Source organism: Eretmochelys imbricata, chromosome 18 (assembly GCF_965152235.1).
Source record: "Eretmochelys imbricata isolate rEreImb1 chromosome 18, rEreImb1.hap1, whole genome shotgun sequence".
NCBI classification, from domain to species: domain Eukaryota; kingdom Metazoa; phylum Chordata; order Testudines; family Cheloniidae; genus Eretmochelys; species Eretmochelys imbricata.
In genome coordinates this window covers 15,790,178-15,817,739 of record NC_135589.1, presented here as the reverse complement: position 1 = coordinate 15,817,739, position 27,562 = coordinate 15,790,178, and the positions used below count along the sequence as shown (strand labels likewise).

The window sequence follows — 27,562 nt, the reverse complement described above, 5'->3', positions numbered from 1 at the left end:
TGATGCGGTCTTTGAACCAACAATGGGGCTGCAGTGACTAAAGTTCAGGGGACTAGAATTTTTTTTCTCTAATTTTGAGCCTGGAATTTTTTATATTTAGCGAAGTACAACTAAAGCCCCTTTAATGGACTAGTGTTTAGAGTAAACTGTGCCCAAAGTAGATCTGTCAGCTGTGTTCTGCAGCTGACTCTTCTTTAAATATATTAAAATAAATGTGTTATTTTCATGTTCTACTTGACTTTTCCCATACCAGAAAATTTGGTTGGCCTTGTCTGTTATTCTCTGGTATCACTCTTATCAACCAAAGTGTGCTTTGATCAAGTTAATTAGGGACACAGCCATTCTTTCATACAAAATAGTAGCTGACATTTTTGTGGTCAGTAATTAATGTTTTTGATCAAATGCAGTTTGTCTTGTGGGGTAAGCCCAATGATGTAATTTGCTGAATATCTAAATGGAACTTAAAGTAACTTTCAGATCTGAAAAATACAAATTTTATAATATGATTAGATTTTGCACATCAACCATCTATAACAAACTAGACCTAAGAAGTAAGAATACATGCCTATGAAATGTCTCACTGTTGTAGCTGTTCCAACAGTCATACGTTATGTAATATTTAAAAATGATGGGGTGAGCTAGACAAAATGTGGTGATAAGTTCTGTGTTCAATGCAGCACAGACAGTTGCAGTCTCATTGCATTTTAACTAGTCCTCTTCTCATATTAGCCTGTACAGTTTTCTAAGGCTGTGTTCCTTGTGATACAGTTTAGGTTTCTTTGAATTATATTCATAAACTTTTTTTTTTCTTTTCAGAGATTTTCGAGAGCCTGGAATAGATAAGATTATGTAATTGAAGAGAGTAAGGTATTTGTCATAACAGTCTTGGCTTCTGTTTCTGAGGCTACTCTCACTTAGCGGAGATAAGATGTCCCGCTAGCACAAAGTCATTCTAAATGTAGTGACTAATATGTATTAAAAACAGACTGTTCCAGTACTTTTGGTGGCGTCACCAGGGGGCAGTGGTGTTTTCTGGGTTTTTTTGGGTGTATGGGGAAGTAAAAAAACCCTGTGAATCTGGTACTAAGGTATTAAAGGCTCTTCATTCTCTGTCCAATTACTGAGAAAGAAAGCAGGGAGAGGTACAGCAAACTTCAATTTCTCCCTGTGATAAGAGCAAATTTATTTCTAATTATCAGGTTCCACAGGGGAATTAACTGAGAGGGTATGATCTTCAAGATTCAGACATACCAATGGGCTAATTGATTTAAACAGTAACTTGCCTGTTGTAAAGACTTGAGATATTTTCATAAATTCTGAAACCTGGATGTTAAGTAAAGTCTTTTTTTTTTTTTTATTAAACAAACTACTTAATTTTTTTATTCTTGTTATGGAAAAAGCATGCTAAATTGAATTTCTGGGTCAATGCAAAAAACTCCATATTTATCTGTCTCTAAAACCAACGACAGCAAAAAAGTCCTCTGAATTGTTTCCTGGTGGAAGTACAGTGGGATAAGGGCTAATTTTGACAAGACATCTGTCATTGAAGTCTTGGCCAAAAATGATCACTTCATGCAGAAATTCCTGCTGCATATCATAAGAACATAAGATTATCATAACATATAAACATATCTGCTTATCTTTTTATCTTTCTGTAAGAAGGTGAGTATCTGGGCACTTGATGCGCCAAGAAGTGTGTTAAGATATTCAGTGTTCAATGTGTGGCCATACCATGAATTACCAGACTAGACTGGATGCCAGAATTCAAACCACAAATCTCCGTTGTAAAGGGTGGGCTTTCTTAGTTTAATTAAATTAAATCTGTTTTGTAGTTTGAATTTTGTAATTCCATTTCAGTAATGTAGTACATGTGGTTTCCTGTCAGGATGTCTTTGTGGTAATAACCTACCACTGTGCGTGTCTGGAAAGTGAGTATTCACCTTTGTAATTGCTCATATTTTGGTGATATCTCCTACCCCTTATAAGCACACACATTTGGCAATTGAATGCCAGTCCTTGACTAATCATTCATGGGGTCCCTAGCCAGAAAACTTACATCCTGTTTGCTTCCAGTATGTGTAGGGGTAAGGTTGTTTCCCTCTTTCTCCTGTGAAACTCCTGAGCTCACTCCTTCTTGAGGCTGAGCATGTGGGGTTCGTACAAGCACTGAAAGGGAAGAGGCTGAACTTTAGTGATGCTTGTAAGCTCTCATAGCATTTGAGGTCTATTATTCTTATCGCTCAGAATAGAAGTAGGGGAGTGGTTATGTTGGGGATTGCCAAAACCAATGGAGTGTTTTAATGTAGTAGTTAAAAAGGGCATAATTTGGGGATAATGTTGAAGTACATCTGGTATACCTAATCACAATTTTCATTTATAATGTCATTGCCTATCCTTTTGTGAGGGAAGGCAGATGATGAGATTATAGCCATAGCAGTGGTAGATTTGGACAACTATACTGAAAGTAGAATGAAGCTCAGGGGACATGTTAGCTTGCTTGTTGTTATGAAGTTAGACTTTTAGATTTAATGGGTTGTTTAGCTAAAAACCTTACCTACCTTGATAGTTGTCCTATTTGTCATGATCTGTGTATTTTTAAAGTATGCTGCATCTAGAGATTTAAAGAAGTTGTCTAGCAAACTCTTGTATATCACTTTAACTGTAAATAAATTACATTGTTCTCATTATTAAATATTACCTTTTTGAGTCTGGTTTTCATTATCTGTATGCAATGGGAATAGTCTTGTTCTTAAATAAACTGTATTTAGAGCTAATGGAAATTGCTAGTCTGACAATCTTAATATATACAGCAGGAGCAATGCAGTCTTCCCCAAATGGCTATGTCAATGTGCCTGGAAACCTGATGTGGGGAATGGACTCTAGTTATAAGAAGGGAGTTCAGTCATTGACCTGTCTGCTGAGATTGCCACAAAGGTCCAGTTGTGATGCTTTGTGATGTGGATTCCTGCTGGGCGGAAAATAGGCTGAGATCACCAAGCGCATTTCATGCAGGCCACTGGGTAACTCTCAGTTGGTGGCTGGTTTTTGTTACTTTGGTCAGGACTGTGCTTGATTCACTACAAATAAATTGGTTTTCTGTAATAAGCCTTCTCCTATGGAACACGTGTAGTAAGGCCACATTTGTTCCTTTTAACAGAAATACTGTGTTTATCTTTAAAGGCCCGATATAAACATTAATACTAATGTTTCTTAACTATTTTTGCTGTGCATGGACAATGAAATATGGTACATGTGTACTCCCTGACTCTCCCTTGTACCTAAACTTATTGCCACCAGTTAAGAGTGCTAACCTTGACTGGGTTTGTTTGTTTATTAAGTGTAATGGTATTTGTAACAGTTTTTGTGAATTATACTGGATGTCACTAAAGTGCATTCAGACCATGGCACAGTTATCACACATTGCAGCAGCTACCATCTATTTTTGGAAATCTGTAATTTTCTTGTGGAAAAAGCACACAGTTTAGTGAACTATAATGTAATATCATTTGTCTTGTATTTTATGTTGTTGAGAACTCAGGATTATTGTCAGAGGAAGGTGTTTCAGTCTGACTTCTTATTCTGGAATTTCTTGGAGAGATTTCTACAGAATTTATGAAATGCTACATTAATTTTTGCTGTAATATTAATGGTATTTCTTGAAGAACAAGAGGAACCAATGTATTTATCAGAGCTGATGCATGGCAAAGTGTCGAAAGATTATCATCCTGCATCAGGCATTTTCCACCCAGAGACAACTGAGGAATGTCTACGCTGGGTTATGTTTCTTCTGTATATTTTGTTCACTTTACATGGAAGCTTAAATTCTCTTAAGATCATGTAGGCTACAGTTCTGTGGAATATACATTATTTCTGAACTAAGATCTGGGTTTTTTCCCCTTTAGCTGAACACTTTGCTGTCGTCTTCTCAGAGCTCTTAGCAAAACTTTCTCTGTTACTTAAATATTCGTGAATTGTAGGCTGTACTAGTATCATTTGTCATCTTTGTTTGTACAGCTTTAGCCCCACGTTACCCAGTAGCTAACCTTTCATTACTATTACCGGGAATCGTTTTCAATAGTCCATTCTAAATAAGATATCTTCACGCACTATTATTTTGATGGTCCATTCTGCCTCTTAGATTATAAGCTCAGAGCAGGGACCATGTCTTGTTCTGTACAGTTGTAAGCGCACTGTTTGCCTAAAATATATGATGCTTTATAGATGTCAGAAGGAATATGGCCAGCCTTACCACTGGGTGTACCAATTCATTGAATCAGTATGTCTGGATGATTCTTGGGAACCACAGTGGTGAAGAAAAGCAATACCATATAGAGAACTGAGGAATGGGTTAATGGGCCACTAGATAGAGGCAAATGCAAGAATGCTGCCTTTTTACAATCACTAAATGGACAGTCTTATATGGGAGCCATTATTAAATTTCTATATTGAATAGAGGTCATGTGCAGTGACTGTAGGCTTCTGATCTGGTCTAATGCAATTGAGAGGTGTCAAAGTTAAGGATAAACCTTTCTGTTGCCATTTTGTTACTTATTCAGTACCAAAATATCACAAATATCATTACTCGGATAGCTTAACTATAATGTATGTACAAGTGTGATGAACATATTTTACTATTGTCAGCTCTAAATTACTGCTTGCCACAGTGAGTCTGATAGTCCGTGTGTGCATGTACTTACATTGTGAGAAAACAGTACAGTATTTAAAAACTTTAATGTTGCACTTTTTAATACAGATGAACATTTAAAAAAGATCAGATGTTTGGGTTGTTCTAACTGTAACATTTGAGTTGACATTTAAAGGTGGAGGAACGTATTAAATAACCGAAGTGTCAATGATAAAATTTATGAAGTCTTAAGATAGTGATGAAAACAGATAAAAAGATGAAGTAAAGCCTGTGTCTGTATACGCTTCTTAAAATTTTAACATGGGTGGTTTTGGTATACTTTAAATAGGTTCTTAAATGTCAACAAAATGTCTTCTCTGTTTTTGATGCTCACTTACATTTGGATTGTTGATATGTTCAGAAAAGGGACTCTAAAAATGACATTTGGGTGATCGTACTTATTCTCATTTCATGATATATTAAATTTGCGTAACTGAAATATGATTTATTTTAACTGCCAATGGTACAGTCTCATCTGTTCTCTAAAAACTGAGCAAACTTCTTGCTCTTTTATCCATCATTGCCAACAGACTTTACAATTAGCACATATCTTGCAATTTGGTCAATGAGTCTGAATGTAATATAGATTATGGTTCTGCACTTGACCAGTAGTGAACATAGAAATATCTTGTCTTTGTACTAAAAAAGGAAAGCAGATGTGACTGGTGAGACTCACAGGGAGCAGATGTCCATTACCTCAGTTTTAACTTTTGTAAGATCGCTTTTCAGTCAACCATCCTATAAACATGTAGAAACAATGGTCATCTTCATGGATCAAGGGTTAAAAAATAATCGTTAGAAGACCTTCTGGATATCTTTTAAGGTTACAGCAATAACAGTAAAGGAATTGAGAAACCTTTTTAGAGGCTCATGCACCAAGGTTTTTCACTTTATTTTCATTCTCTTAATGACTATAGCTTTTTCTAATAAATGGTTAAGCATAAGGGGCATCTCATCTTCCCAGTAAATGAGGGAGAGTTTATGAATTTAATAATAAAAAAGGAGGGGGAAAGAATGCTAAATCCTGAAAGTCAGCAGGAGACAAGCTTGGAAGTACACTGAATTGAGATATTGCAGTGAACTCGGAGGAAGAAAGGATCTAGAAGGAAGCAAGAAGTAAAAGATGCTGAGACATCTGCACTAGTGAGAGTCTACAATAGCAAGCAAGTTGAAAAATCAGAAACAATTACACTTTAAGTTTAGGAAAGGTAGAGTTAGCGTAGCATGGACCATGCAGTGTACTTCTGTCTGTGATTTCTTTATTAAAAAAAAAAAACAACTTTGCAGTTTTTAAAAGCTGGGTAGATGTTGCCAACTTACAGGATAATGAAAGATAATTAAGCACCTTACTTCACTGGGCAGTCCCACGAACATTGTTCTTCACTTGAGAAGGGCAAAAAGGCTGACTGCTGCAACTGAAGGAAAACAGCGTGGCGTACTTAGAACACGATGGCCGTCCTGAACAGTGAAAGAAATAATCTTAAAATGAAAATAACTGATCCTATTAAGGGAGTTTGTCTCATTCTGCCCACTCATCTATTCAGACTTTACATTTAGCCATTTTTAACTTCCCAGGTAACTTTATAGCTGTCTCTGAAATGTTTACTCTTCAGTCAATGGCTCAGTGTTAAATAATATGTTACTCAAGTGGTGAGTAATATTTTTTTCTGTAATTAAACTGAACCATCTCACTTCTGTTTTAACTGTCTTCTGTTCTTGTTAGTGGGCAGTGAAGTGACATGTCTAGTGTTTTGGGGTATTTTTGGACTCTTAACTGTTCTCATATCTTCCTCTGCAGGGTAGATATTAATAGGGACAAAAAAATAAGCGCTAAAGAGATGCAGCGTTGGATCATGGAGAAGACAGAAGAGCATTTCCAGGAAGCTGTGGAAGAGAACAAAATGCATTTCCGAGCTGTGGACCCTGATGGTGATGGTAGGAGAACAACATTTATCTTGTGAAATAGTCATTCTAGGGCATCTAAAAACATTATAGCTAGAGGTCAAACTGACTATGGGCTGCACATTTAATTGCTCTGAAGCACTCATCATAGGCCAAATCCTAATCCAGGGGTGGCCAACCTGTGGCTCCAGAGCCAATGTGGCTCTTCAGAGGTTAATATGCGGCTCCTTGTACAGGCACCGACTCCAAGGCTGGAGCTACAGGTGCCAACTTTCCAGTGTGCTTGGGGGTGCACACTGCAGAACCCCTGGCTCTGCCACAGGCCCTGCCCCCACTCCACCCCTTCCTACCCCCTCCCCTGAGCCTGGCGTGCCCTCGCTCTCCCTCCCCCAGCCTCCTGCATGCCATGAAACAGCTGATCGGGAGGGTGGGGGAGGCGCTGATCAGCGGGCTGCTGGTGGGTGGAAGGCTCAGGGCGCGGGATGTGGGAGCTGCTGATGTATTCTTGTGGCTCTTTGGAAATGTACATTGGTAAATTCTGGCTCCTTCTCAGGCTCAGGTTGGCCACCCCTGTCCTAGTCCCTTTGAAGTCCATGAGACCAGTTTCATCTTTACATTTGTATCATTCACTGGGGAGGACAATAGAGGATTTTTCTTCTCTGAAGACTTGACTGCACTAGGAGAAACTTTCTTAATATTTTCCATGATTGCTATCTCTGGTTCAGCTTTACCAACATTAGTAATATTGGGAGCTCTCATTTGCTCCCACAGTCACTTTTAACGTCATGTATATCATGTAACCTTGCTCAGGGCAGGTCTAATTGACTCTATTTAAAAACGCATATCAGTATTGGGGCTTCCAACATTACTAATGCTGGTTGAGATGTGCTGGTGTTGGCAACGGTCGGAAATTAAAAAAAAAAAAAAAATCCCCAGGGTTATCAGGGCCTTAGAGTTGGTGTTTTATTGACTTTGCTTTCTTTCAAGAGAGCAGATTCAATGATAACAAGGTAAGGCAAAAGCAGTATAGTTAACCAGATAAACGTAGCTATTAGATCTTTGATCATCTTTGGGAAGCTACTTAGTTTATAATAGAAAAGACTTAAAAGGAACTTAAAAGAAAATTAAAATGGTTGTCACTGAGTCAGATTGAATCCTTAGGCAGTCCTACCCATTAAAAATAACGTAGGGACCAAATTCTGCCCTTGGTGATGCGTTTGAGCTCTCGTTGACCTCCAAAGACATAATTTTGACCCTTAGAATGGACAACCATAGGAATATTTCAGGCCTTACCTTTGTGGAAAGGAACCCTAGTCCACTTTGAGGAGGATTGGTTGGGAGGTATTTTTGCCATATCACTGCTCCCAATGAAATTTACAAGTGTTGGGTGGTTATGAGTAAATGTGAATGGATGTGGTTCTTACAGATTGCAGATGCGTAAAGGGTTTTAATAGATGATTTCAAAAGAAACAAGACCAGAAGCTTGGATTTTAAAATGTTAGACTATTTTTGATGTCTGAGATATGTCTCTGTCTTACAGGCCATGTGTCTTGGGACGAGTATAAAATAAAGTTTTTGGCAAGCAAGGGCTTTAATGAAAAAGAGATTGCAGAGAAGATGAAAAACAATGAAGAGCTAAAAATTGATGAAGAAAGTAAGTATTTTCAGTTGCTGATACCAGCATATTTTGCTAAGAAAAGCATTGTACTGCTCCAGTTCTTCGACGAGCAGTAAATTGGCTGAACTGGTAGCTTAGAAATCAAGACTCAGTACAGGACTACTGTTCCAGCTGTAAGACTGCATCTGCTTTGGCTTTGAAAGGAGACAGAGGTGAAATGCCACAGAAGCTGCTACCAAGAATGAAGAGAGGAAAGGAGCTGAACATTAAACACCACTTTGCATGATCAGGTCCTTGAGAGCCCTCTAATCCTATAAAGATTGGGCCCTACATTTTTAGGATCACTAGATTTCAGTTTTGCAATTTTCACCTTTTTAGCTGTGATTTATAAACTGGGAAATTCACTTCTCAATAGAATGGCAAGATGGAGAGGTGGGGGGTGGGGTGGGGGGGAAGGCAGAATAAATTGGTTATTGTGCCCAATGTATTCTACAGCAAGTGCAGATTAGCCCAGGTCGTTGTTTACTTTGAGAAGTAGGAATGGTCGTGTGAAAAAAGAAATACAGCATAGCCCCATTTATCCAGTCTAATGGGGACTGGGACCAGATTGGGTAATCTGGAGAATGGGAACATGCAACACTGCAGCACCATCTAGCAGCCACAGGAGAGAGTGCCTGCTTCTGGACCTCTGCGAGAGCTGGATAATGGAGGGTTGGATAAATGGAGTTCTACTGTGAATTCTTTTTCTCTATCCTGGGCTGGGTTGTGTGCTGGGTTGGTACAATAGCTTTTTGTTTCTGAAGACTTAAGGTCAAATTCTTTGTCCAAAGTGAAGGTTGGTTAGGCAGTCTCAACTTTGTCCTCGTTCATCCAGTGTGCCCTGTGATGCTGGCAAACCAGGGGCCAGCTCTTACCAAGTCTATAGGTGTCAGCTGAGTACTGACAAATTCATAGCTGGAAACCAGACCAGATCATCTATATGTTTCTGCGTACCCACCTCCCTACCCCTTGACTCAACATATTCAGTAGCAATTTCTGCAGCCTCCATAATTGTGGAAGGTTGTAACTACCCATAACAACTGCTCCTGTACCATCAGATAAGTTTTTCATAGCCCCTGACCCTATTATCAATTTTTCATAAAATTACACATTTTATGCACATATTCAACATGAGTGATACTGTCAAACATTTTAAGATTCCTATACTTCAAATTGATAGGACTCAGATGTAATCTTAAACCTTTTCAATATATTTTCTTTAAATTTCTTATACATCTTAGCATCACCCTCCTCTGTATCATTAAAAACTCGTCTTGCCTCCCCAGTTATTCTGGTCAAGAGGATTGGTATCTACTTATCCTTTGGAATCTTGTGAATACCATACAGTCGCTCAGAGATGGACAGGAACTCCTCTGTACAGTCAGTCTCTTGATAAATTGGGCAGGCTTTCTCCCTGTGTGGAGGTATACTCACTCGTTGGGGATGCTGCTTTTGCTGCTCCAGTTCTTTGAGCTGCAGCGTGTGAGCTTCCATCTGTTTCAGGTGTGCTCTCTCCTCAGCTTCTAGTTCCATGCATCTTTCGTGAGCTTCCTCCTCCACCTCCTGGGTTTCCGTCTTCTCCTTGATCTGCAATTCCACCATCAGTCTCTGGTGCTCACGTTCTTCCTGGGTTGCCCGGAGCTTCAGCCATACCAGTCAGTGGCTCTGGCATCTGGGGCAGAAGGTACTCGTGCCCCACCTCTATTCCTTTCCCTGCTGCCTAGTCAAAACGTATGCACAAAGCTCTCAGTTGCTGATTTGAAGCTATCCTTTCAGGACTTTTCAAGGGGGGTAGGGGCAAATCCCAAGGGAAGGGAAATCCCCCTGTCCCCCAGGTTAAGAGGGGGGAGGAGGAGTCTAGAAATAAACCTAACCCCAACTTTAATTAAAAAAAAAAAAACAAAAAAAAAACCTCAAGGGAGGCCAGATTTTAAAGCCCCTTAGCCAAAGGCAAGGCAGGTAGTCTGCTACACTGCTTGGCTCCCAATGTGATGAAGTTAGGCTGGACAGTTATAAAGAGAGTGGTGGTTTTTTTTTTTTTGTCCCAGCCAAACCAGGTTTTTATTGTATACCTGCCACATTCAACTACAAAGACCAGAACCAGTCCAGAACGTCAAAGCTCAGGGCTACCACCCATACAGATGAGACCTTCATTCTTAAGACAGAAAACTCTTGGAGATGGCTAGGAAAGCACTCCTATCACCAACACACTCCATGGAAGGCAGGTATACTAGTTCTAGATTGATAAAAGCCCTTTTCCCTATAAGCTGAAAAGGGGTTACCTCTGGTCAACTAGGGACATATGAGTCCAGTTAAGGGCTGCCTGAGACCTTTTAAAAACCACTTCTCTTGTGAGAGAGCAGGAGAGGCAAGCTGCTGAAGGGCTAGTGGGAGTAGGGAGAAAGACTTCTCTAGGGTAGGAGGCTGCACTCCTTCCTGCATGGAAAGCTACCTAACTGCCTGTTTAGGGGAAGGACTGGCACCTTGGGGCCAATAACAAGGCTACCCCACCCCCAGAGAGGGGGTAATAAAATGTATTCCCCTTTGTTTTGTGTTATGAATTTGTTTCTTTTGTTTGGTGGAGGAGTACTTGGGCCTGCCCCGAGACCTACCTCAAAAATAATGAGAAATAAACCCCAAGTGGAAAAATAAACATCATCCAGAGTGGGGCTGATTTACTCCAGGCCACTCCCACTATCAGAGAGGGAAGCTCTGAGCCTGGCAAAGTGGATGAGGTGCCTTGCGACTCCGGCCATATAAAATCAAGTTACCCAAAGCTTAGATTCCCCCACAATTTACACTCCCAACCCTTGGTGTAAGTGCCACGACCGTTGCCCCAGGCTCAGCAGTAGAGGAGGAGGAAGAGCCAGTGAACTATTTGAAGACTGAGTCTTGGGAAGGTAATGAAAAATGTATTAAGGATGCTAAGTTAAATGTCATAGATTGTAAGGACTGGAGGGACACAGCATCCCCAAGTCACTTTGGTTAAGGAGAGTTTGGTGAGAGGAAGACAAAACTCCCTGTAAGAGTTTAAGTGTAATGCTTTGACTGAGTTCTCTGTGACTGTGCCTCTGGCTAAGATCCACCCTGAGCAGGGGAATTTTAAGGCTGAGGTCATGGTAGCATCAGGAATTTGTTTCCTGCTGATATTTTAATAGGTAGTAACATTTTAGCCATGTCTAAGCAGGTTAATGTTATAACTCGCAGCCAGAAAGAGGGCTCCTCTGTCCACAGACAAAGCAGGGAGGACTGGAAAGGGGCTGGGGAATACCCTCAGTTCTTTGCTGAGTGTAATAACTTGTCTTCAGAGGAGGAATTTGAAAATGCCATTGCTGTGGCCAGAATCTGCTCTGAACTTAAGTGAGGCTCAAGAGGAGTTTGTGAAGGCTGAACAAGCCGACCCTTCTCTGGACCAAGAGAGGGTTGCGGCTCAGAATAATACCCCTGCTGGGGAAGAAAAAGGTAGTTTTTTTGTTTTTGTTTTTTGGTAGAAGGAGACATACTGGTGAGGTTTGCAAGCAGGTAGTTGTGCCTGAGAAATACAGAGGAGAGTTGCTGCAGGTAACTCATGATTGTCCATTCACAGGACACTTAAGAGTGGAAAGAACCTGTGACAGGCGTAAACGGAATTTGTATTGCCCTCACATGTTTGAGACAATACAAAATTACTGTAAGAGTTCTGACTTATGGTCAGAAGTGTAAGAGATTAAAGGGACCCTGCAAGGCTCCTATACAGCCATTGCCTATAATCAAAGAGGTGTTTACCAGAATGTCTGCAGATATTGTAGTATCCCTCACTAAGCCTTCCAGGACTGGAAAGAAATATATACCTGGTGTGGTGGATTCTGCCACCAGGTATCCTGAAGCCGCAGTTTTATCTAATATCAAAGCTCCGATGGTAGCCACGGCCCTATTCACCATTTTTAGCAAGTCGGTTTTCCCAGGGAAATTGTCATAGAATCCAAGAAAAGTAGGACTGAAAGGGACTTCACTAGGTCATCTAGTTGAGTCCTCTGCACTCAAGGCAAGACTAAGTAATAACTTAGACCATTGCTGACAGGTGTTTGTCTAACGTGTTCTTTTAAAGTTCCAATGATGGAGACTCCACAACCTCCCTAGGTAACTTGTTCCAGTGCTTAATTACCCTGACAGGAAGTTTTTTCCTAATGTCCAAACTAAACCTCCCTTGCTGCAATTTAAGCTCATTGCTTCTTGTCTTATCCTCAGAGGTTAAGGAGAACAATATTTCATCTTCCTCCTTGTAACAACCTTTTACGTGCTTGAAAACTGTTATGTCCTCCCTCAGTCTTTTCTTCTCCAGAATACACAAACCCAGTTTTTTCAATCTTTCCTCCTAGGTCATGTTTTCTAGACCTTTTAATAATTTTTGTTGCTTTCCTCTGGACTTCTTTCAATTTGTCCACATCTTCCCTGAAGTGTGGCACCCAGAACTGGACACACTACTGCAGTTGAGCCTTAGCGCAGAATAGAATGGAAGAATTACTTCTTGTGTCTTGCTTAGAACAATCCCAGAATGATCTTTTTTTCTTTTTTTTTTTCTTTTTTGCAATAGTATTACACTGACTTTTATTTAGCTTGTGATCCGCTATAATCCTTCCGCAGTACTCCTTCCTAGGCAGTCATTTCCCATTTTGTATGTATGCAATTGATTCTTCCTTCCTAAGTGGAGTACTTTGCATTTGTCCTTATTGAATTTCATCTTGTCAGACCATGGTGCAAACTTCATGTCTGTTGTCTTTAAAAAGTTGTGGGAGTTGTTTGAAGTGAAGCATTTAAAGGCTGCCCCCTATCATCCAGAAACTAATGGTCTGGTGGAGAGATTTAATGGAACTTTGAAAGCTGTACTGAAAATGTATGGCACCAGGTGAGAGAAGGAGTGGGATGCGTTACTCCCTTATTTGCTATTTGCATGCAGAAGTGTCCCCCTAAAGTCTTTTGGCTTTGCCCCCTTTGATCTCCTGTATGGGAGACAGGTTAGGGGACCCCTAGATTTAATTCGAGGCTTTGGGGAGGGTAGTACTGAGGAGACAAGACAACCTATAGGGGAGTATGTCACTTGTTTTAAAGAGAATTTACAAGCTGTGATGGATCTGTTGCAACAGAACCTGGAAAGAAGTCAGGAATCGCAGAAGGCTTGGTATGATAGGCGTCCTGAAGAAAGATCATGTGATATTGCTGATTTGGTGTTAGTGCAGATTCTAGTGAGGAAAAACAAAATGCACAATTGTTGGGAAGCATTGTCAAGAAGCCCCATGGCAAGGGAGCTGTACAAACTGTACGTGTCAATAGATGGAAAGCTTACCACAAAACGGAGATGGGAGTGACTATGATTTGTTGTGCTGATAAGGGAACATTTACTGACCCTTTAATTAATTTGGTCAGGGACAGTAAGGAAGAGACTCCTCTGGAGAGCACCGAGATGTGGGAGAGTCTGAAAAGCCCCAAAGCAAGAAATGTTAGCCCCTTTTAAGCATCGCAGACAGGTATTTTCCGACTAGCCAAGTTTAACTGACAGGTTGGCACTCTCAGTCAACCACTCCAGACAGTGTGACATGCCCCTCCTCCACTGCAGTTTTTGCATAGTGGGTGGTCTTTTCTTAGGAGATACTTAAGACTTGGTAACAGAAGATCTGTCAAAGCTGTTAGGATAACAGTGGGTTTGAACTAACACTGTCCCTGTTACTAGCCAGGGTTTTGGGTCTCTTTCTCTTATGAGGACCAAATCCGGAAAACATTCTCCATTTCGGTGCTGAATGCTTCCATTGCTCTTCTGTTCTTGTGGACAAATATATAGCATAGCAAGCTGATTAGTTAGTAAAACAGTGTACAATTTCAGTCCTATTGCAATATTTTTGTTGATTTTGTTTATTAAAATGATGAGAAGGTGGGATTTGCAATTTGCAGAACATTATCATTTATATATAAACACAATATATGCAAGAAACTATATGAAGTGTATACTGTCTGCCTAGCACTCAACGAATACTACAAATATAGCAGCAAAATCAGATCAATTCAAAGCCTTCTCATTTCCATATTATGCAAAAAGAGATTCTTCAGGTTAGTGAGATTGAACATTGCTCTGTGCCATTCTGCAGTTTTGTATTGAACCCCACCTGTTGCTGTTCTAAACATGGTTACTATTTAAGGAGTAATTTCTTTTCCTGTCTCAAAAGTATTAAATTTACTGTTAGTCTTTCCTTGCAGGAATTAGTCATTTGAAAGTGGGTTATGTTTCCACTCATCAAAAGGCAACTAAAATGCAAATAGGCCTTTGAATTTTATGCAATACAGGTGTTTTCCCTGCCATATCTTATGGCATTGTGGTTAACTACAGTTTACAGGAATGCTGATCAGATAAAAATGTTTTAAGATTTGCTGAATAAGGAAATTGTGTGTACAGTTAATTTTAGTACCTGGGCAACAGACAACTGAGCTTTGTTTGAGAAAATTAAGCTAATTGTCTACCACTTCCTGAGGATGAGGACAGGCAGAATTACTTTTCATTTAGTCTCTCCGTACAATATCTTATTTTGATTAGATAATCTAGATAAAATATTCATCATGTTGCTCTCAAGGTCCAGTCTATGTGTAACGATGGCACTCTCACTCACTAATTGTGTAAATGCAACATAGGGCTGACCTGCAACATCCCTGCCATTCGGATACTGGGACATCCAAAGTGTAAGGGCACTGGGTGGTAGTTTGGTGCGGCAGACTAGGTTGAAACTATAATTTCACTTCACCTGTGACAAAATTGCCCTTTTCCTATGTGGATTTTAGAGGGAGCCCGACTCGTGGTTTTTAAATATTTAGGGTTGTCAATGTTGAGACTGTGTAAGCAAACCTTGCAACTAATATATGCTCAGTGATGCTTATGAGCAGCCATGTGCACATCAGAATCTATTTTAGGGGCCTGATCCACAGTTCATTTAAGTCAGTGGGTAGTCTTTTCATTAACTTCAATAGTCATTGGATCAGGCACTTACTGAGAGCAAGAAAGTTGCCCAGGAAACTTGGATTTTCTAGTTCTCCTTTTCAAAATTATGCATTGGTTATTTTAACTCCTTTCTGGCTGGCTCCTGGTATTACTCTGACTAGCATGTTCTAAAGCTGGAAGGAGAACTTGTTGTAAGAAATGGACAGAGGGAACCTCAGTTTAAAAAATAAACAGTGTAAACTGTAGTTTGTGCTTGTTTCCAAACTTGCCCCATAGTTGGAGTACATACTAAGACCATTTGAAGGATTCCTCCCGCCCTCTGTGATAAACCCTGTTCTAAATTCTGGGGAAAGATCATTAATTGTGAAATGGCTCTAGAACTATAGAGGCAAGTGATACTTTCTTCCTTATTTATAATTTAACAGCACCCAAAAGCGTGTTAGACAGTTCCCAAAACAGATAAAACATGATCCCTGTCACAAGGAATTTACACATTAATTTTGGACTTGCATCACAGGATTATGTAGAATGTTGTTGGGTCTTGCTAAATGTTTGTTGGCATAGCGCGTGGGTGGGTGGGTGTGAGAGAGAGGCTGGACTTCTAGTGTTTCTGTCCTTAAAAATGCCCAAAATAGGAGAAGAGAAACGTTATGTATTTAATCCCTTCAAGTTCAGTTTCAGTCCCAGACTGTCAAGATGTGTATTGTAAATTATATTGTAGATTAAAAAACAACTCTGTAGTGTACTTGCAGTGGAAACTATTGTTCGGATAGTAATTTTTTTCAGTCAGTCAAATTCAGGAAAACATCCGCGTTTAAAAAAAAAAATGCTTGTCAGCCATATGACACGTGCAAAAAAATGAAAGGAACAGAAGCGTAAGCTGGCCTTTTTTGTTCCGATGTAACTCTGTGCATGTGTGGTTAAATTTGCATCCGCTCCTTACAGCAAAAACGTTCCACTTACTAGATTCTAACCATAACTGAAGAATTTGCAAGGTTTGGCTCTATAATACAACCAATTTTTTAAATAAAACATTCTCAGATACTCCAATTCTCATATAGAACACTTGGATTACTGAGAGGAGTTCCAAACTCATTGAAATGTAAATTTAGTTTTTACTGTGCAGCTGGAGTGATGACTATGGTTAAGGTTGCCACAGCATTTCCATTTTAAGCTGTTTAAGTCTTTTATAAGTTTCTAAAACTTTCATCTATTGGGCTGAAATTTCACAGGTTTAGTCTTTGACCAAGGTCTTTGGAGTGTTCTTGTTTTTGTTTTTGAAGGCTGAGTCAAAGATGATTCAGACATAAGGTACATTTGTGGTACATGGTACATATGGGGGGGTGGAGTGGAACCATCCCCCCCCCCCCCTTTTTTTTTTAATCAAACTTTAAGTATGGCTCTAGCTGTTTGAAATTGATAGAATTTAGAAACTTGGAAGGAACAGATCCTTGAGAGTGCCTATGACTTTCTTCATAAACTCATAGATTTTAAGATCAGAAAGGACCATCATGATCATCTAGCCTGACCTCCTGCATGTCGCAGGCCACAGAATCTTACCTACCCACTCTTGTAATAGGCACATAGCCTCTTTCTGAGTTACTGGAGTCCTCAAATCTTGATGTAAGGATTGCACAGAATACCAGCAGAGTACCAATACCAATAACTTAACTTGGTAGATACGCTGAAAAATCTATAAGAGCAAATCAGGTTCAGAGAAGTCTGTTTGGATTGGGGACATTCAATGAACACTTAAGCGGTGTAGTGTTTTTGTGATTTAGTAGGTGACAGTCTTTTGTCTTTTCTGAACCAGTTACCAGCATGGTGGTAGGGGTTATTGTGCTGCTAAAGATGATCTTTTAGATAAGCCATAAAACCAAAATACTGAGTCTGACAACTTGTTGCCATTAAAGATACCATGGCACTCTTTTTCAAACAAAGAAGTGTTAACTCCATTGTTTTGGCTCTCTCAATACTCTCCATGTCCTGTACTAAATTGTTTTGTAGTATTAGTGTTTGCTAAAGTTATTTTTGTCCCAAAGGTAGCTATATTTCAGTGGCATAGGAAATGATTTCTTTGTATAGTTTGGGATATTTTGGAGTGAAACATTCCATCATTGTAAGAGATTATTACTTATTTAGTACCCTGAAGTATTAAACCAGGTTCCAGCTAACAGGTCAGTCTATCTTACGTAAATTCATTCATGAAAAATTGTGTTGTATTTTAACAACTGTAAATAAAATCTATATTATCCAAATACAGAATATTATACTACTATTAAGTTTACAGGGCTGATTATTACACTTTTTTTTTTTTAGCACAGGAAGTTTTAGATAACCTGAAAGACCGTTGGTACCAAGCTGACAATCCACCTGCTGACTTGTTACTGAATGAGGAAGAGTTCTTGTCTTTTCTTCATCCGGAGCATAGTAGGGGGATGCTGAAGTTTATGGTCAAAGAAATCATCCGTGATCTAGGTATGTCAGTTATTTGGGACCTGTGTACCCTACAAAACTTACTGTTTGGGGACATGTTACATCATGGTAGTGTTACGAATTACACCTGGTAGGACACGCACACCAATGCTGCGAATTACACCTGGTAGGACACGCACACCAATGCTGCGAATTACACCTGGTAGGACACGCACAGTTCGAATCTAGGCTGAGGCACAGAAACAAAGTCCACAACTGCAGAGTTCCCAAAAAACACTAAGTTTATTACGCTCGAGCGTGGTGCCCCCCTGCTAGCCAGGGGGGACCACGAATGTAGATTATACAAAGATTATATACTTTTTAGCAAAGCATGTTGCCCTCGTGCATCGGAAACCTTAGCCAATAAACAAACCCTTGTCTTATCTACCACCTATCCCTGCTTGGCGCATTCCTCGTGCTATACCAGTATGTTCATTACACAGCATGGTCCTAAAGCCATGCATCAGTAACTTTTATTATCAGAATGGGAGGCCTCACATCAAGGCCAAGAGACAGGGAGTTAGAGACTGACAAAAACCAGATACTGGGAGTCAAGGCAGGCTGGAAACAAGGAGGAGAATTTTCACAGGAATTCAGTATCTAAGGATCACTCCTCCTGGTATATGATGTGCTGGCATTTAAACAATGGTGGGCTCCAAACCAAAATGGAGTCACATGTGCTAACTTTTCCTTAACAGTAGCATCCTGGAACAAACTGAAACATGATTTGATCTTGTATGTGTGGATGGGACCAAACTGCTATCATCAGGGTACAGCTCTGGAGGCAACTCGATGGAGTTGCTCCTGTTTATATCAGTGGTGAACTCTGCCTGTAACACAATACTAACTCTAAGGGTGTTATAGATTTTGGTTCATTGTATACGGGCAAGACCCAACCATACTACAGTATGTTTGGGTACTGCTGTGTTACTACAAGGTCACTCAATCTGGTAGATTGTAGCATAGATGGATTTGATGCGTGTTCTCGTCATTTTATGATTCAATGGCATGAAGGACTCTCACAGGGTGACACTGGCCCTATAAGAGGGAAGGTGCTTGTGCACCCATGATTGGTCAGCTGACTCCAGTTAGTCTTAAAAGAGGGCACTGGGCACTAAAGGGGGAGATATCAGCAAGTGAGAGCAGCCTGAGATCAGGACACTGGAGGAGTTCCCCGAAAGAAGCTGTGGTGGCTCCTGGGGGAAGGCTGAAAGCAAGAGAGCAGCAGAGGGAGTTGTTTGCTGACTTTTAAACCTAAGAATCAAAACTGAGGGCCAGAGAGGGTTGAAGCAGGGGTGCAGTAGACAAGCTTATCCACTGATGACTCCACGCTAGAGAGCTGGAGCCAGAGGAACAGTGGAAGGGCCTCTCTCTTGGCCTGTCTTAGACAAAACAGTTAACAGAATAGAGGGCATGACAGATGCTCCCATGAGGAGGATTAACTCCCATAAGAGAAGCTGGGGTGGGGGATGCTCTGCTAGGAAGAGCGGGGTCGCACTCGAGCTGAAGGGCTGGGGTGGCGGTCCTGGTTCAAGGACAGGAGAGGACTGACAAAGAGCCTGGGTGTGGTGGAAGACACTAGAACATAGTATGTGCTGTGTCTGAACTTGAGGATCTGAGACTGAGGATGGTATGCGCTGGGTGTGAGAAATGAACTACGTTTCGGACTTTCGTTATGGATTATTTGAACTATGTTTTAGTAATAAACCAGCCCCAAAGAGGGTATTAGTGAGTCAAGAAAGTTCACATGGAGTTACTGGAGAGTCTGAAGGAGGAAAACTGAGGTGTTCTGAGCTCGGTTGCCCTTTGACAAGGACGCTGTGGAAACTAACTACTTTGTCCTTTCCAGGTACCACTAGTAGATTATCCAAAATCATACCTTTTACGCATGTTAAAGTAGGAAATAGTCGATATTTCTAAGAACTTAATACCTCAACAAGTGTTCATTGCCACAAAATCATTGCTGTGTTTTTTAACTTGTTAATAGTTCAGCAAAATAACTTCTCTGCTTGTTGGAATGTAAAAACTGTTTAAATGCAAGAGTCTGTGTCGGTTCTGGAATATATCTTAAAAGCATGATGGATGTTCCTGTTTATCTAGGATAGGCATGCCCAGATTTGATGGTTGTCAATGCTTCTTTACAGTTATATCAAAACAAATGAGCTTTAAATGTTATCACTTATACCTAAGGCTCTGTGTATGTCACGGAGGTCACGGATTCTGTGACTTCTGCAGCAGCCTGTGCAGCTGATCCCCGGGAGCCACCTGAGCAGCTCGGGCACTCCTGGCCAGTTGCACTGGCTGCTGCTAGGGCAGTCTCGGGCCTCCCCATTCCCCAGCAGCAGGAATTTGGGTGTGGGGGGCTCAGAGCTGGGGTTTGGGGTTCAGGGCGGTGTTTACCTGGGGGGGGCTCCCCAGAAGGGTGACAGGAACTTCCCTCCTTCACCTCCTAGTTTCACATGCTGCCTCCATCCACAGACACCGCCTTCGCAGCTCCCATTGGCCGTGGTTCCCAGCCAATGGGAGCTGTAGAACTGGGGCTTGGGGTGGAGCTAGAAGCTGGAGGTTGTGGTTTCTCAGGAGCTGGGTTGGGAACCCGTCCCAGGCCTACCCACTTCTCCAAGTACCCATGGTGCCGCCCAGGGCTGCCCCCCCTCCCCCCCCACAGGTTTAGTCAGGGGTATATAGTAAAAGTCATGGACAGGTCACAGGCCATGAATTTTTGTTTGCAGCCTGTCACCTGTCCATGACTTTTACTAAAAATACCCATGACTAAAACGTAACCTTCATTATACCATTCACAGGCAAACATCAAATACATAAAATAAAATTGTGATACCTCTCATTGGACTACTAATAGAGTCTGGTTCATATATTTAACTTTCCTCTGTCACCATTTTAATTAGAATGATTGATGTATTTTTATAATAGTGCTAGAACAATTCATTATTTCAAAAACAAATTCACAATCATCAGTAGTAAGTCTTAAAAAATATTACTGGAAATCCTTCTGTAGGTTTCTTCTAATGCACATCGCACACTTCAAAGATTACAATATCAAGAAAAGATCATTTCAAACATCGACAAGGAAACACTTGTCACATATATTAAGAATCCCTACTGCATTAAATCAATGTTGTTAAAATGTCACAAGTCCAGGGCTCTGGAGACACCCAGAGTTCTCGTTTTTCCAAATTGCATGTCAAGAAGAAATTCAACTTGTATGTCTTTCAGTAAGGGACTTACTGGAATAATTTTCAAATAAGTACAAGTAAAGCCTTAAGATATGCATGGGAATTTATACTATAAACCTTTACAAACTATGGAAAAGTGTACATTGTGAAGACTATTTTAAAAACAGGTTAAAACACTGTAGCCAATTTGTGTTCATGCTGGCGAGGATTAAAAACATGCTGTCATCATTCATAAACCAGAAACTGGTTTGAAAGGACACATATGGTTTATGAAAGTGGCGGTGAAGCGGAGGGAACAATTGTGTTCTACATATAGCCAGACTGACTGACCAGCTGGTGCACAAAGCCCTCTACTGTCCATGCAATAGTGAGCTGTTAATCTGACAGTACATTGCATGACTCTTTTTTTTTTTTTTTTTTTTTTTTTTAAACTTCGGTTGGAAAAATGAAATAACTTGCAAGTCAAGATTTCTCAGTTGAATCATTCTTAAAGCATGTTAGTTTTTTGGCCTAATATCCTTTGAGTGTCCTTTCAAAAAGAACTGGTTCCTGTTTGTCACTTTATTTGCAGGTGAGGTGTAGTGTAAGCAGTATATGGTTCATTTTTCTCTGCTGCTCTGCTTCAGATCAGAGATGGCATGGATCACCCCTAGGCATAAGCAGTTTGAGCAGTATGAACTACAGAACTTCTTGCACCTAGGGAGTTGGGTTTGTGCCTATAACCAGAAGGTGAACACTGAAACACAGGGTTTATCTCACTTAGCCAGCCATTTTCTTGACTGATCGTTTTCTACTTTAACTGGAAACATAACTTAGACCGGATAAAATTGTTATAAGGAACAAATGGAATCAGTTTTATAATTTCCTCACTTACATTTGTGCTGGAACCACAGGGTACCACCAAGAGCCTTGAACTCTAGGAATTGTTCATGTCTTACTTCTCAATGGACACTTGTAAGTAGACTCCTCACTCCAGTTGTTTTTTGGCTTGCATTACAGATCAAGATGGAGATAAGAAACTCACCCTTTCAGAGTTCATTTCCTTGCCTGTTGGTACAGTAGAGAACCAGCAAGCTCAGGATATTGATGATGATTGGGTGAAAGATAGAAAGAAGGAATTTGAGGAAGTGATTGATGCCAACCACGATGGCATTGTCACCATGGAAGAGCTGGAGGTGGGTGACTCTGAAATCATTATTTTATTTATGTATATCGTTGAAAATATGACAGCACTTTCCAAACCCAGAGGAAGCCAAAACCTGGCCTCAAATGAAGGGTGATGGAAAAGATGCAGTTCTGATGCTTACATTTTGGACCATAATATAGCCAGGTACAAACATAGAAGGATGCTAGAGTAACTTTAGCTTACATGCCAGGTTTTTTTTTTGTTTTTGGGGGGTTTTTTTGTTTTGCTTTTTCATATTGCCTTGCATAGGAATTTTTAAATGTGTAGTGCACAAAACCAAATCATTGATAGGAGTAGAAGCACACTTCTGATCTGAATGTGAGTAACTGACAACCTGTGTATTCAAATTCATTTAAAAAAAAAAAAGTGAGAACCATGATTTGTGAATATACTTTTTTCAAAAGTCACTTACCTGTAAAAGTTGCCAAGTAGGTGCGCCATCGACTTCACCACATGCATTTGTTGTTTGTTAAGAGATTTTGATTCTGAAAAGACTGGATTGTTAAAAACATGAAAACTAGAGATGAATCAGATTAGGCAGACTATGCTCTGTCTTGCTATGTGAAGGAGTCCTAGAGTTAATGAGTCTTTTCTCACTGGTTCTCCCGTCTAAGGGAGGTCACTTGTGTGTGGGTGCGGGGACTGGGGGGAGGAATAAGATTAGTGAGCAATAAGAGAACAAAATTCCAGAAGGTAGATGCTCTGTTTAGATGCTTATTAAAGGAGTAATCAGTAACATGTGCAAAAAGTTCTGAGTTCCAAAATCTAAATTTGGAATAGTAGGGAGGAAAGTGAACTCCTCATTTCTGGCCCCACCGCAGAGCCCGCACCCCCCAACCAGAGACCTCACCCCCTCCCAAACCCCAACCCCAATTTTTTTCAGCATTCATGGCCTGCCCTACAATTTCTATTCCCAGATGTGGCCCTCGGGCAAAAATTTTGCCCACCGTTGCCTTATAACATGGGATACAGATGTTGTATGTGAGATTAATGCATGCAGCAATTTACAAGCATTCAATAAAGTCTAAACGCTAAAGATGTTTTTATAACTTGGGTACCTGTTTTACCAGTACTAACACACAGGTGATCCAGACCGATTCCAGCTATGTATTTGTCAGTATCCAAGTGAGCATGGGGACCTTGGTGTAAGTTGGAATCTGGTTTGCTAGTGTCACAGTATTGCATGTCAGATTTTTGACACTGGGTTTGGAGGAGGCTATCTAGATCAAAAGTTTCCTTCAGAAATCCTGGTTATTTGATAGTTACAAATACATCTCAAATTTTAAATATTGTGATTTGTTCGCTTCACCTGTCCCAGGTCCTCAGTGCATGTAAAGCAATGCTTCCTCCTAAAAGTGACCACCAGTGCCCACACCCATAAATCGTGCAAGAAAAGAAACCTCTTACAACTTTAATCTATATTTTTTTCATTTACTCAAAGCCTGATGTCGTGGAAACTTCTGTAATTTGTTTCCGTTTTAATGTTCAATAGAGCCAAAGTTTAATAGTGTCAATTCTTGTGTGAAACTAAGTCATCACAGAAAATGGGACATTCTTAGCAATCTTATCAAAACAGGTGATCACATTTGGTTGATGTGTTTTTTGTTTCTGGGTTAGTCATTGTGAGAGATTTTAATTTGTATCTTTCTAGTTTCCATTTTACAAAAATCTGCCAGGCAGAGAGTAAGTCTTAGAAACCATTGGCACCTTGAAATTACTCTGGTAGAACTTGTTGCTGCTTTATCTGACTTGAAGAGCTTTACCTATATCATGAATGGAATCCTTTTTTTCTCTCCATAGTGGAATATTTTGAGTTCAGAATGGGGGAGAGTCCTTACAAATGCCTTGTGTTTTTACTTTCCACATGTGTGGTGTCTGACTGATAAATTCTATTCAATAATAACTTAAACTGAAAAAAATCGGGTTTTGTCTTTTGAAAGAAAAACCTTCCTTTATCATGAAAATCTACATTGTTTAAGAGTAGCAGCCGTGTTAGTCTGTATTCGCAAAAAGAAAAGGAGTACTTATGGCACGTTAGAGACTAACCAATATATTTGAGCATAAGCTTTCGTGAGCTACAGCTCACTTCATCAGATGTATAAAAGTGGAAAACGCAGTGAGGATGTTTTTATACATACAGACCGTGAAAAAATGGGTGTTTATCACTTCAAGGAGAGTGATCACTTTAGATAAGCTATTACCAGCAGGAGAGTGGAGTGGAGTGGGGTGGGGAGAGAAAACCTTTTGAAGTGATAAACACCCATTTTTCCACGGTCTGTATGTATAAAAGCATCCTCACTGCATTCTCCACTTTTATACATCTGATGAAGTGAGCTGTAGCTCACGAAAGCTTATGCTCAAATATATTGGTTAGTCTCTAAGGTGCCACAAGTACTCCTTTTCTTTTTACATTGTTTAAGAAAGTCTAAATGAAGAGGCAATGGGTGTCTTTTATCTGAGGTTTGGTCGTTTTGTCAGAGCACAGATTCCTTAAACCAGTATCAACAGAATACTTATTGTGTCTGTGTGTCTCATGCACATGCTCATAGAATTTGTTAGAGTTGGGAAGTGAAGTGACTTTAAAATGGATCCAGGGCTTCCATCAGAGACTTCCTGATCACATTTGCTCAGGTTAGAAGATCAAAGATATTGCTTGTTACCAGCACTGCAGGCTAAACTTGCTTTCTAAAAATCAAGCTGTATTCTTAATGTCTCCTACAGTTCATGAACAACTAGATAGCAGGCATCTGCATCTCCTGGCAATTTTGTGAACAAAGCATGATGCAGAGTGGGTTTCAGATAATTTCTCTCATCAGTCATATGAGCTTTACTTGTAAAAGAGGTCTTGTAATAAACGCCTATGCAGAAAAGTGTTAATCCAAAAGATTGAGGGTTAGCCTATCAAAGAGACCTTAACTCAGCCTCTCTACTTGCAGGTGTAATTTTCCTCGGAAAAAGAAATTGGGAGGAAACAAAAATAAAAAAGATCCCCAAAGTTGTCTAGTGGGGCCTGAGCAACCACTACTTTTATTTTGTGTGGGATCTTTCCTTGCCTGATTCTAGGTCTAATCTGGTGTCTGGAAACTTGCAGACGTCTCTTACTTTCTGTCACTGACTAAGACTGCTGGAGGCCAAATTCCACATCAAACAAATTGTAGAAATACCAGTTGCAGTCAGCCACCAGCTAACATCAGAGAAGTTTTGGACTTTTGGTAGAACCAAGGAGGGGATGTTTGGAAGAACCTTTGAGAGGAAAGTTATTGACCGGGCAGACTGACGTATTTTGGTACTTTCTATCATTTATATTCATTTTTGGGTCAAATAATGGAGGCCTCAGAATTTTCTCAAACAGTCAAAGGCTGAGGGTTCCAAATTTTGGCTTCGAGGCATGTGCTGTACTGCACCCAATGGCAGAAATTGAATCCTTTCTTATCTGTTGTAGAAATACATGGATCCTATGAATGAGTACAATGCCTTAAATGAAGCCAAGCAGATGATAGCTGTGGCAGATGAGAATCAGAACCATCACTTGGAGCTGGAGGAGATCCTGAAATACAGCGAATACTTCACTGGCAGCAAGCTTATGGACTACGCACGTAATGTTCATGAGGAGTTCTGATCATGCTCATCTCTGCAGAGCTCTGAAGCACCTTCTTGCTTTCCAAAAACAAAAAGAAAGTTACCTTGCTGCTATATGTGTTGTGTGTGTATGATGTGTTGTCCTAGACTTAAAAAAAAACCCCGTCCATATAAAAGAACTGCAGTTCTCCTTTAACCTTCAGTATAAAGAAGGAAAGGGCTGTAAGTAACAAGGCAAGATCTGGACTAACCAGTTCATACTACCTTGTGCAGTTATTATAGCTGAAAATTCGGCTTAGGCCTTGTGAAGGCATCTTTAAATATCTAACTTCTCTTGCCTACGAAGCTGCTGATCTATGAAAATCATCATTAACATTGGAGGATCTTAGTTTTTTTTAAAGGGGATCGTTTCAGATATTTCTTTTCTGACAGCATTCTAGGAGAATCCAGCAATTAGTTGCTTAAAAGCTGCATTGGTTTTGCTCAGCACAGGATCCTTTATATTTAGGGGTGTGGATATGTACTTTTCAGCTCATGAATGTCAGCTGTAAATTGCATCAGAGGTGCACGCTGTCTTAATGCAGGTGGGCTGATTAGGTTGTGTTTTCAGCTGCCTTTAATATATATTCACCTCACTCACTTCTAAATGTACTAGAGCAGCCACTAGCCGGGTGAAGAAAAGAAAAATTTGAACACTCTTAAAATATTCGCTCTAAGTGAAAGGCTCCATCAGTTGAACTCTGACTGCTGAGGAGCTTATTGATATTCACCATTGCTTTTGGCTGGACAGGCATGGCTTTCGTTGCATTCCATTATACGAATGAGAAGCCTGCTGCATCTGAGTCAAAGTTTTTGAACAGAGTAAGTATTTTCTTTTAGCACTCTGCTGACAGGAACCATATGGCTGGAAAGAACAGACAGCCATGAGAAAGGAAATGGCAACCACGTTGATTTAAAGGCTGTCCAACCCGATCTGTACTTTTTTGGTTCATCCTCCTCCTCTTCTTGCGTTTTTCACAATACGTTTTAGTCTGGATATTGGGTGTGCAGTGTTGGAGACTATTAAATAACTGCTTTTCCAACACTGCTTTCACAATCTGAAAAATTACTTTCCTTTTTAAACAGGAGTGTTTGAAATTTTACAAGTGAAATCCTTTTTTCGATTTAAAGCAGAATGGAAACTGATCTACAGTGTCACAGAAGTCCCACTCTTGTGCTGTTCTGCAGCTGTGGGAACGAGAAGCTCATTTTAATCACTTTCATTTCAAAACTGTTCACATATCTAAATACAGAGAGGGGAATGTCTTAACCTGTGAATGTTCAGGGAGCTGCAGGGAGAAAAAATGGATTCAGCTTTTAGAATCATGAGCTGTGTTGCAACTAATTAGAATTCACTCTGTCTGTCTGGTTAAATTTGTTAAAACTAGTTAAATGAGTGGAGCTATTTGGTTAGGTCTCACAAGCTAATCCCTACAAGTAGGATTGGTCTCAACCTCCACTGGTTTAATGTATGTCCCACTCTTCTCTAGCTGTACTGTGCTCTAGCAGAGGCAGTTCAGAACTTCTTAAGGGTCCTTGAGCTTTTTGGTTTAATCTGTTTTGGCGGTAATCTCTATGGAGAATCGTGTAACACCAGGGTCATAGCCACTCATGTTTAAAATAAAAAATGCTTCACTTTATTCTAGCCTTACCCTTGCTGTAAAAAACCCCATCTTTTGGGGGATTGCTTGAAATTTCAATTAAGGTGTGTTCTATCTGATCAAGTTTATTCTCTTAATATAATGTAAATACAGAGATTGCTGTTTGTTTTGATTTAAAATGTCCCCTTTTGTTAAATGGCTTGTATCAAAGTATTTTTATATACATTGATCTTTTTTGCATTAAATATTTTTCTCTGTGCTTTGGAAATGCTCCAGCATTGAGA

At 40.1% G+C, this 27,562-nt stretch overlaps 1 protein-coding gene across 2 annotated transcripts in view; it reads left to right on the top strand.

Moving 5' to 3' along the window:
* The window catches only part of SDF4 (stromal cell derived factor 4), a 35,515-nt gene extending 7,969 nt beyond the window's left edge, over positions 1-27,546 (top strand). For both annotated transcript variants that reach the window (XM_077837461.1, XM_077837462.1), the window contains 5 exons: positions 6,483-6,619; positions 8,127-8,240; positions 17,524-17,682; positions 21,873-22,048; positions 25,502-27,546. In XM_077837461.1, the coding sequence (XP_077693587.1) occupies positions 6,483-6,619; positions 8,127-8,240; positions 17,524-17,682; positions 21,873-22,048; positions 25,502-25,678 (763 nt within the window). In that variant the 3' untranslated portion in view covers positions 25,679-27,546. The remainder of the gene's footprint in view (positions 1-6,482; positions 6,620-8,126; positions 8,241-17,523; positions 17,683-21,872; positions 22,049-25,501) is intronic.
* The last annotated feature ends 16 nt before the right edge of the window (positions 27,547-27,562 follow it).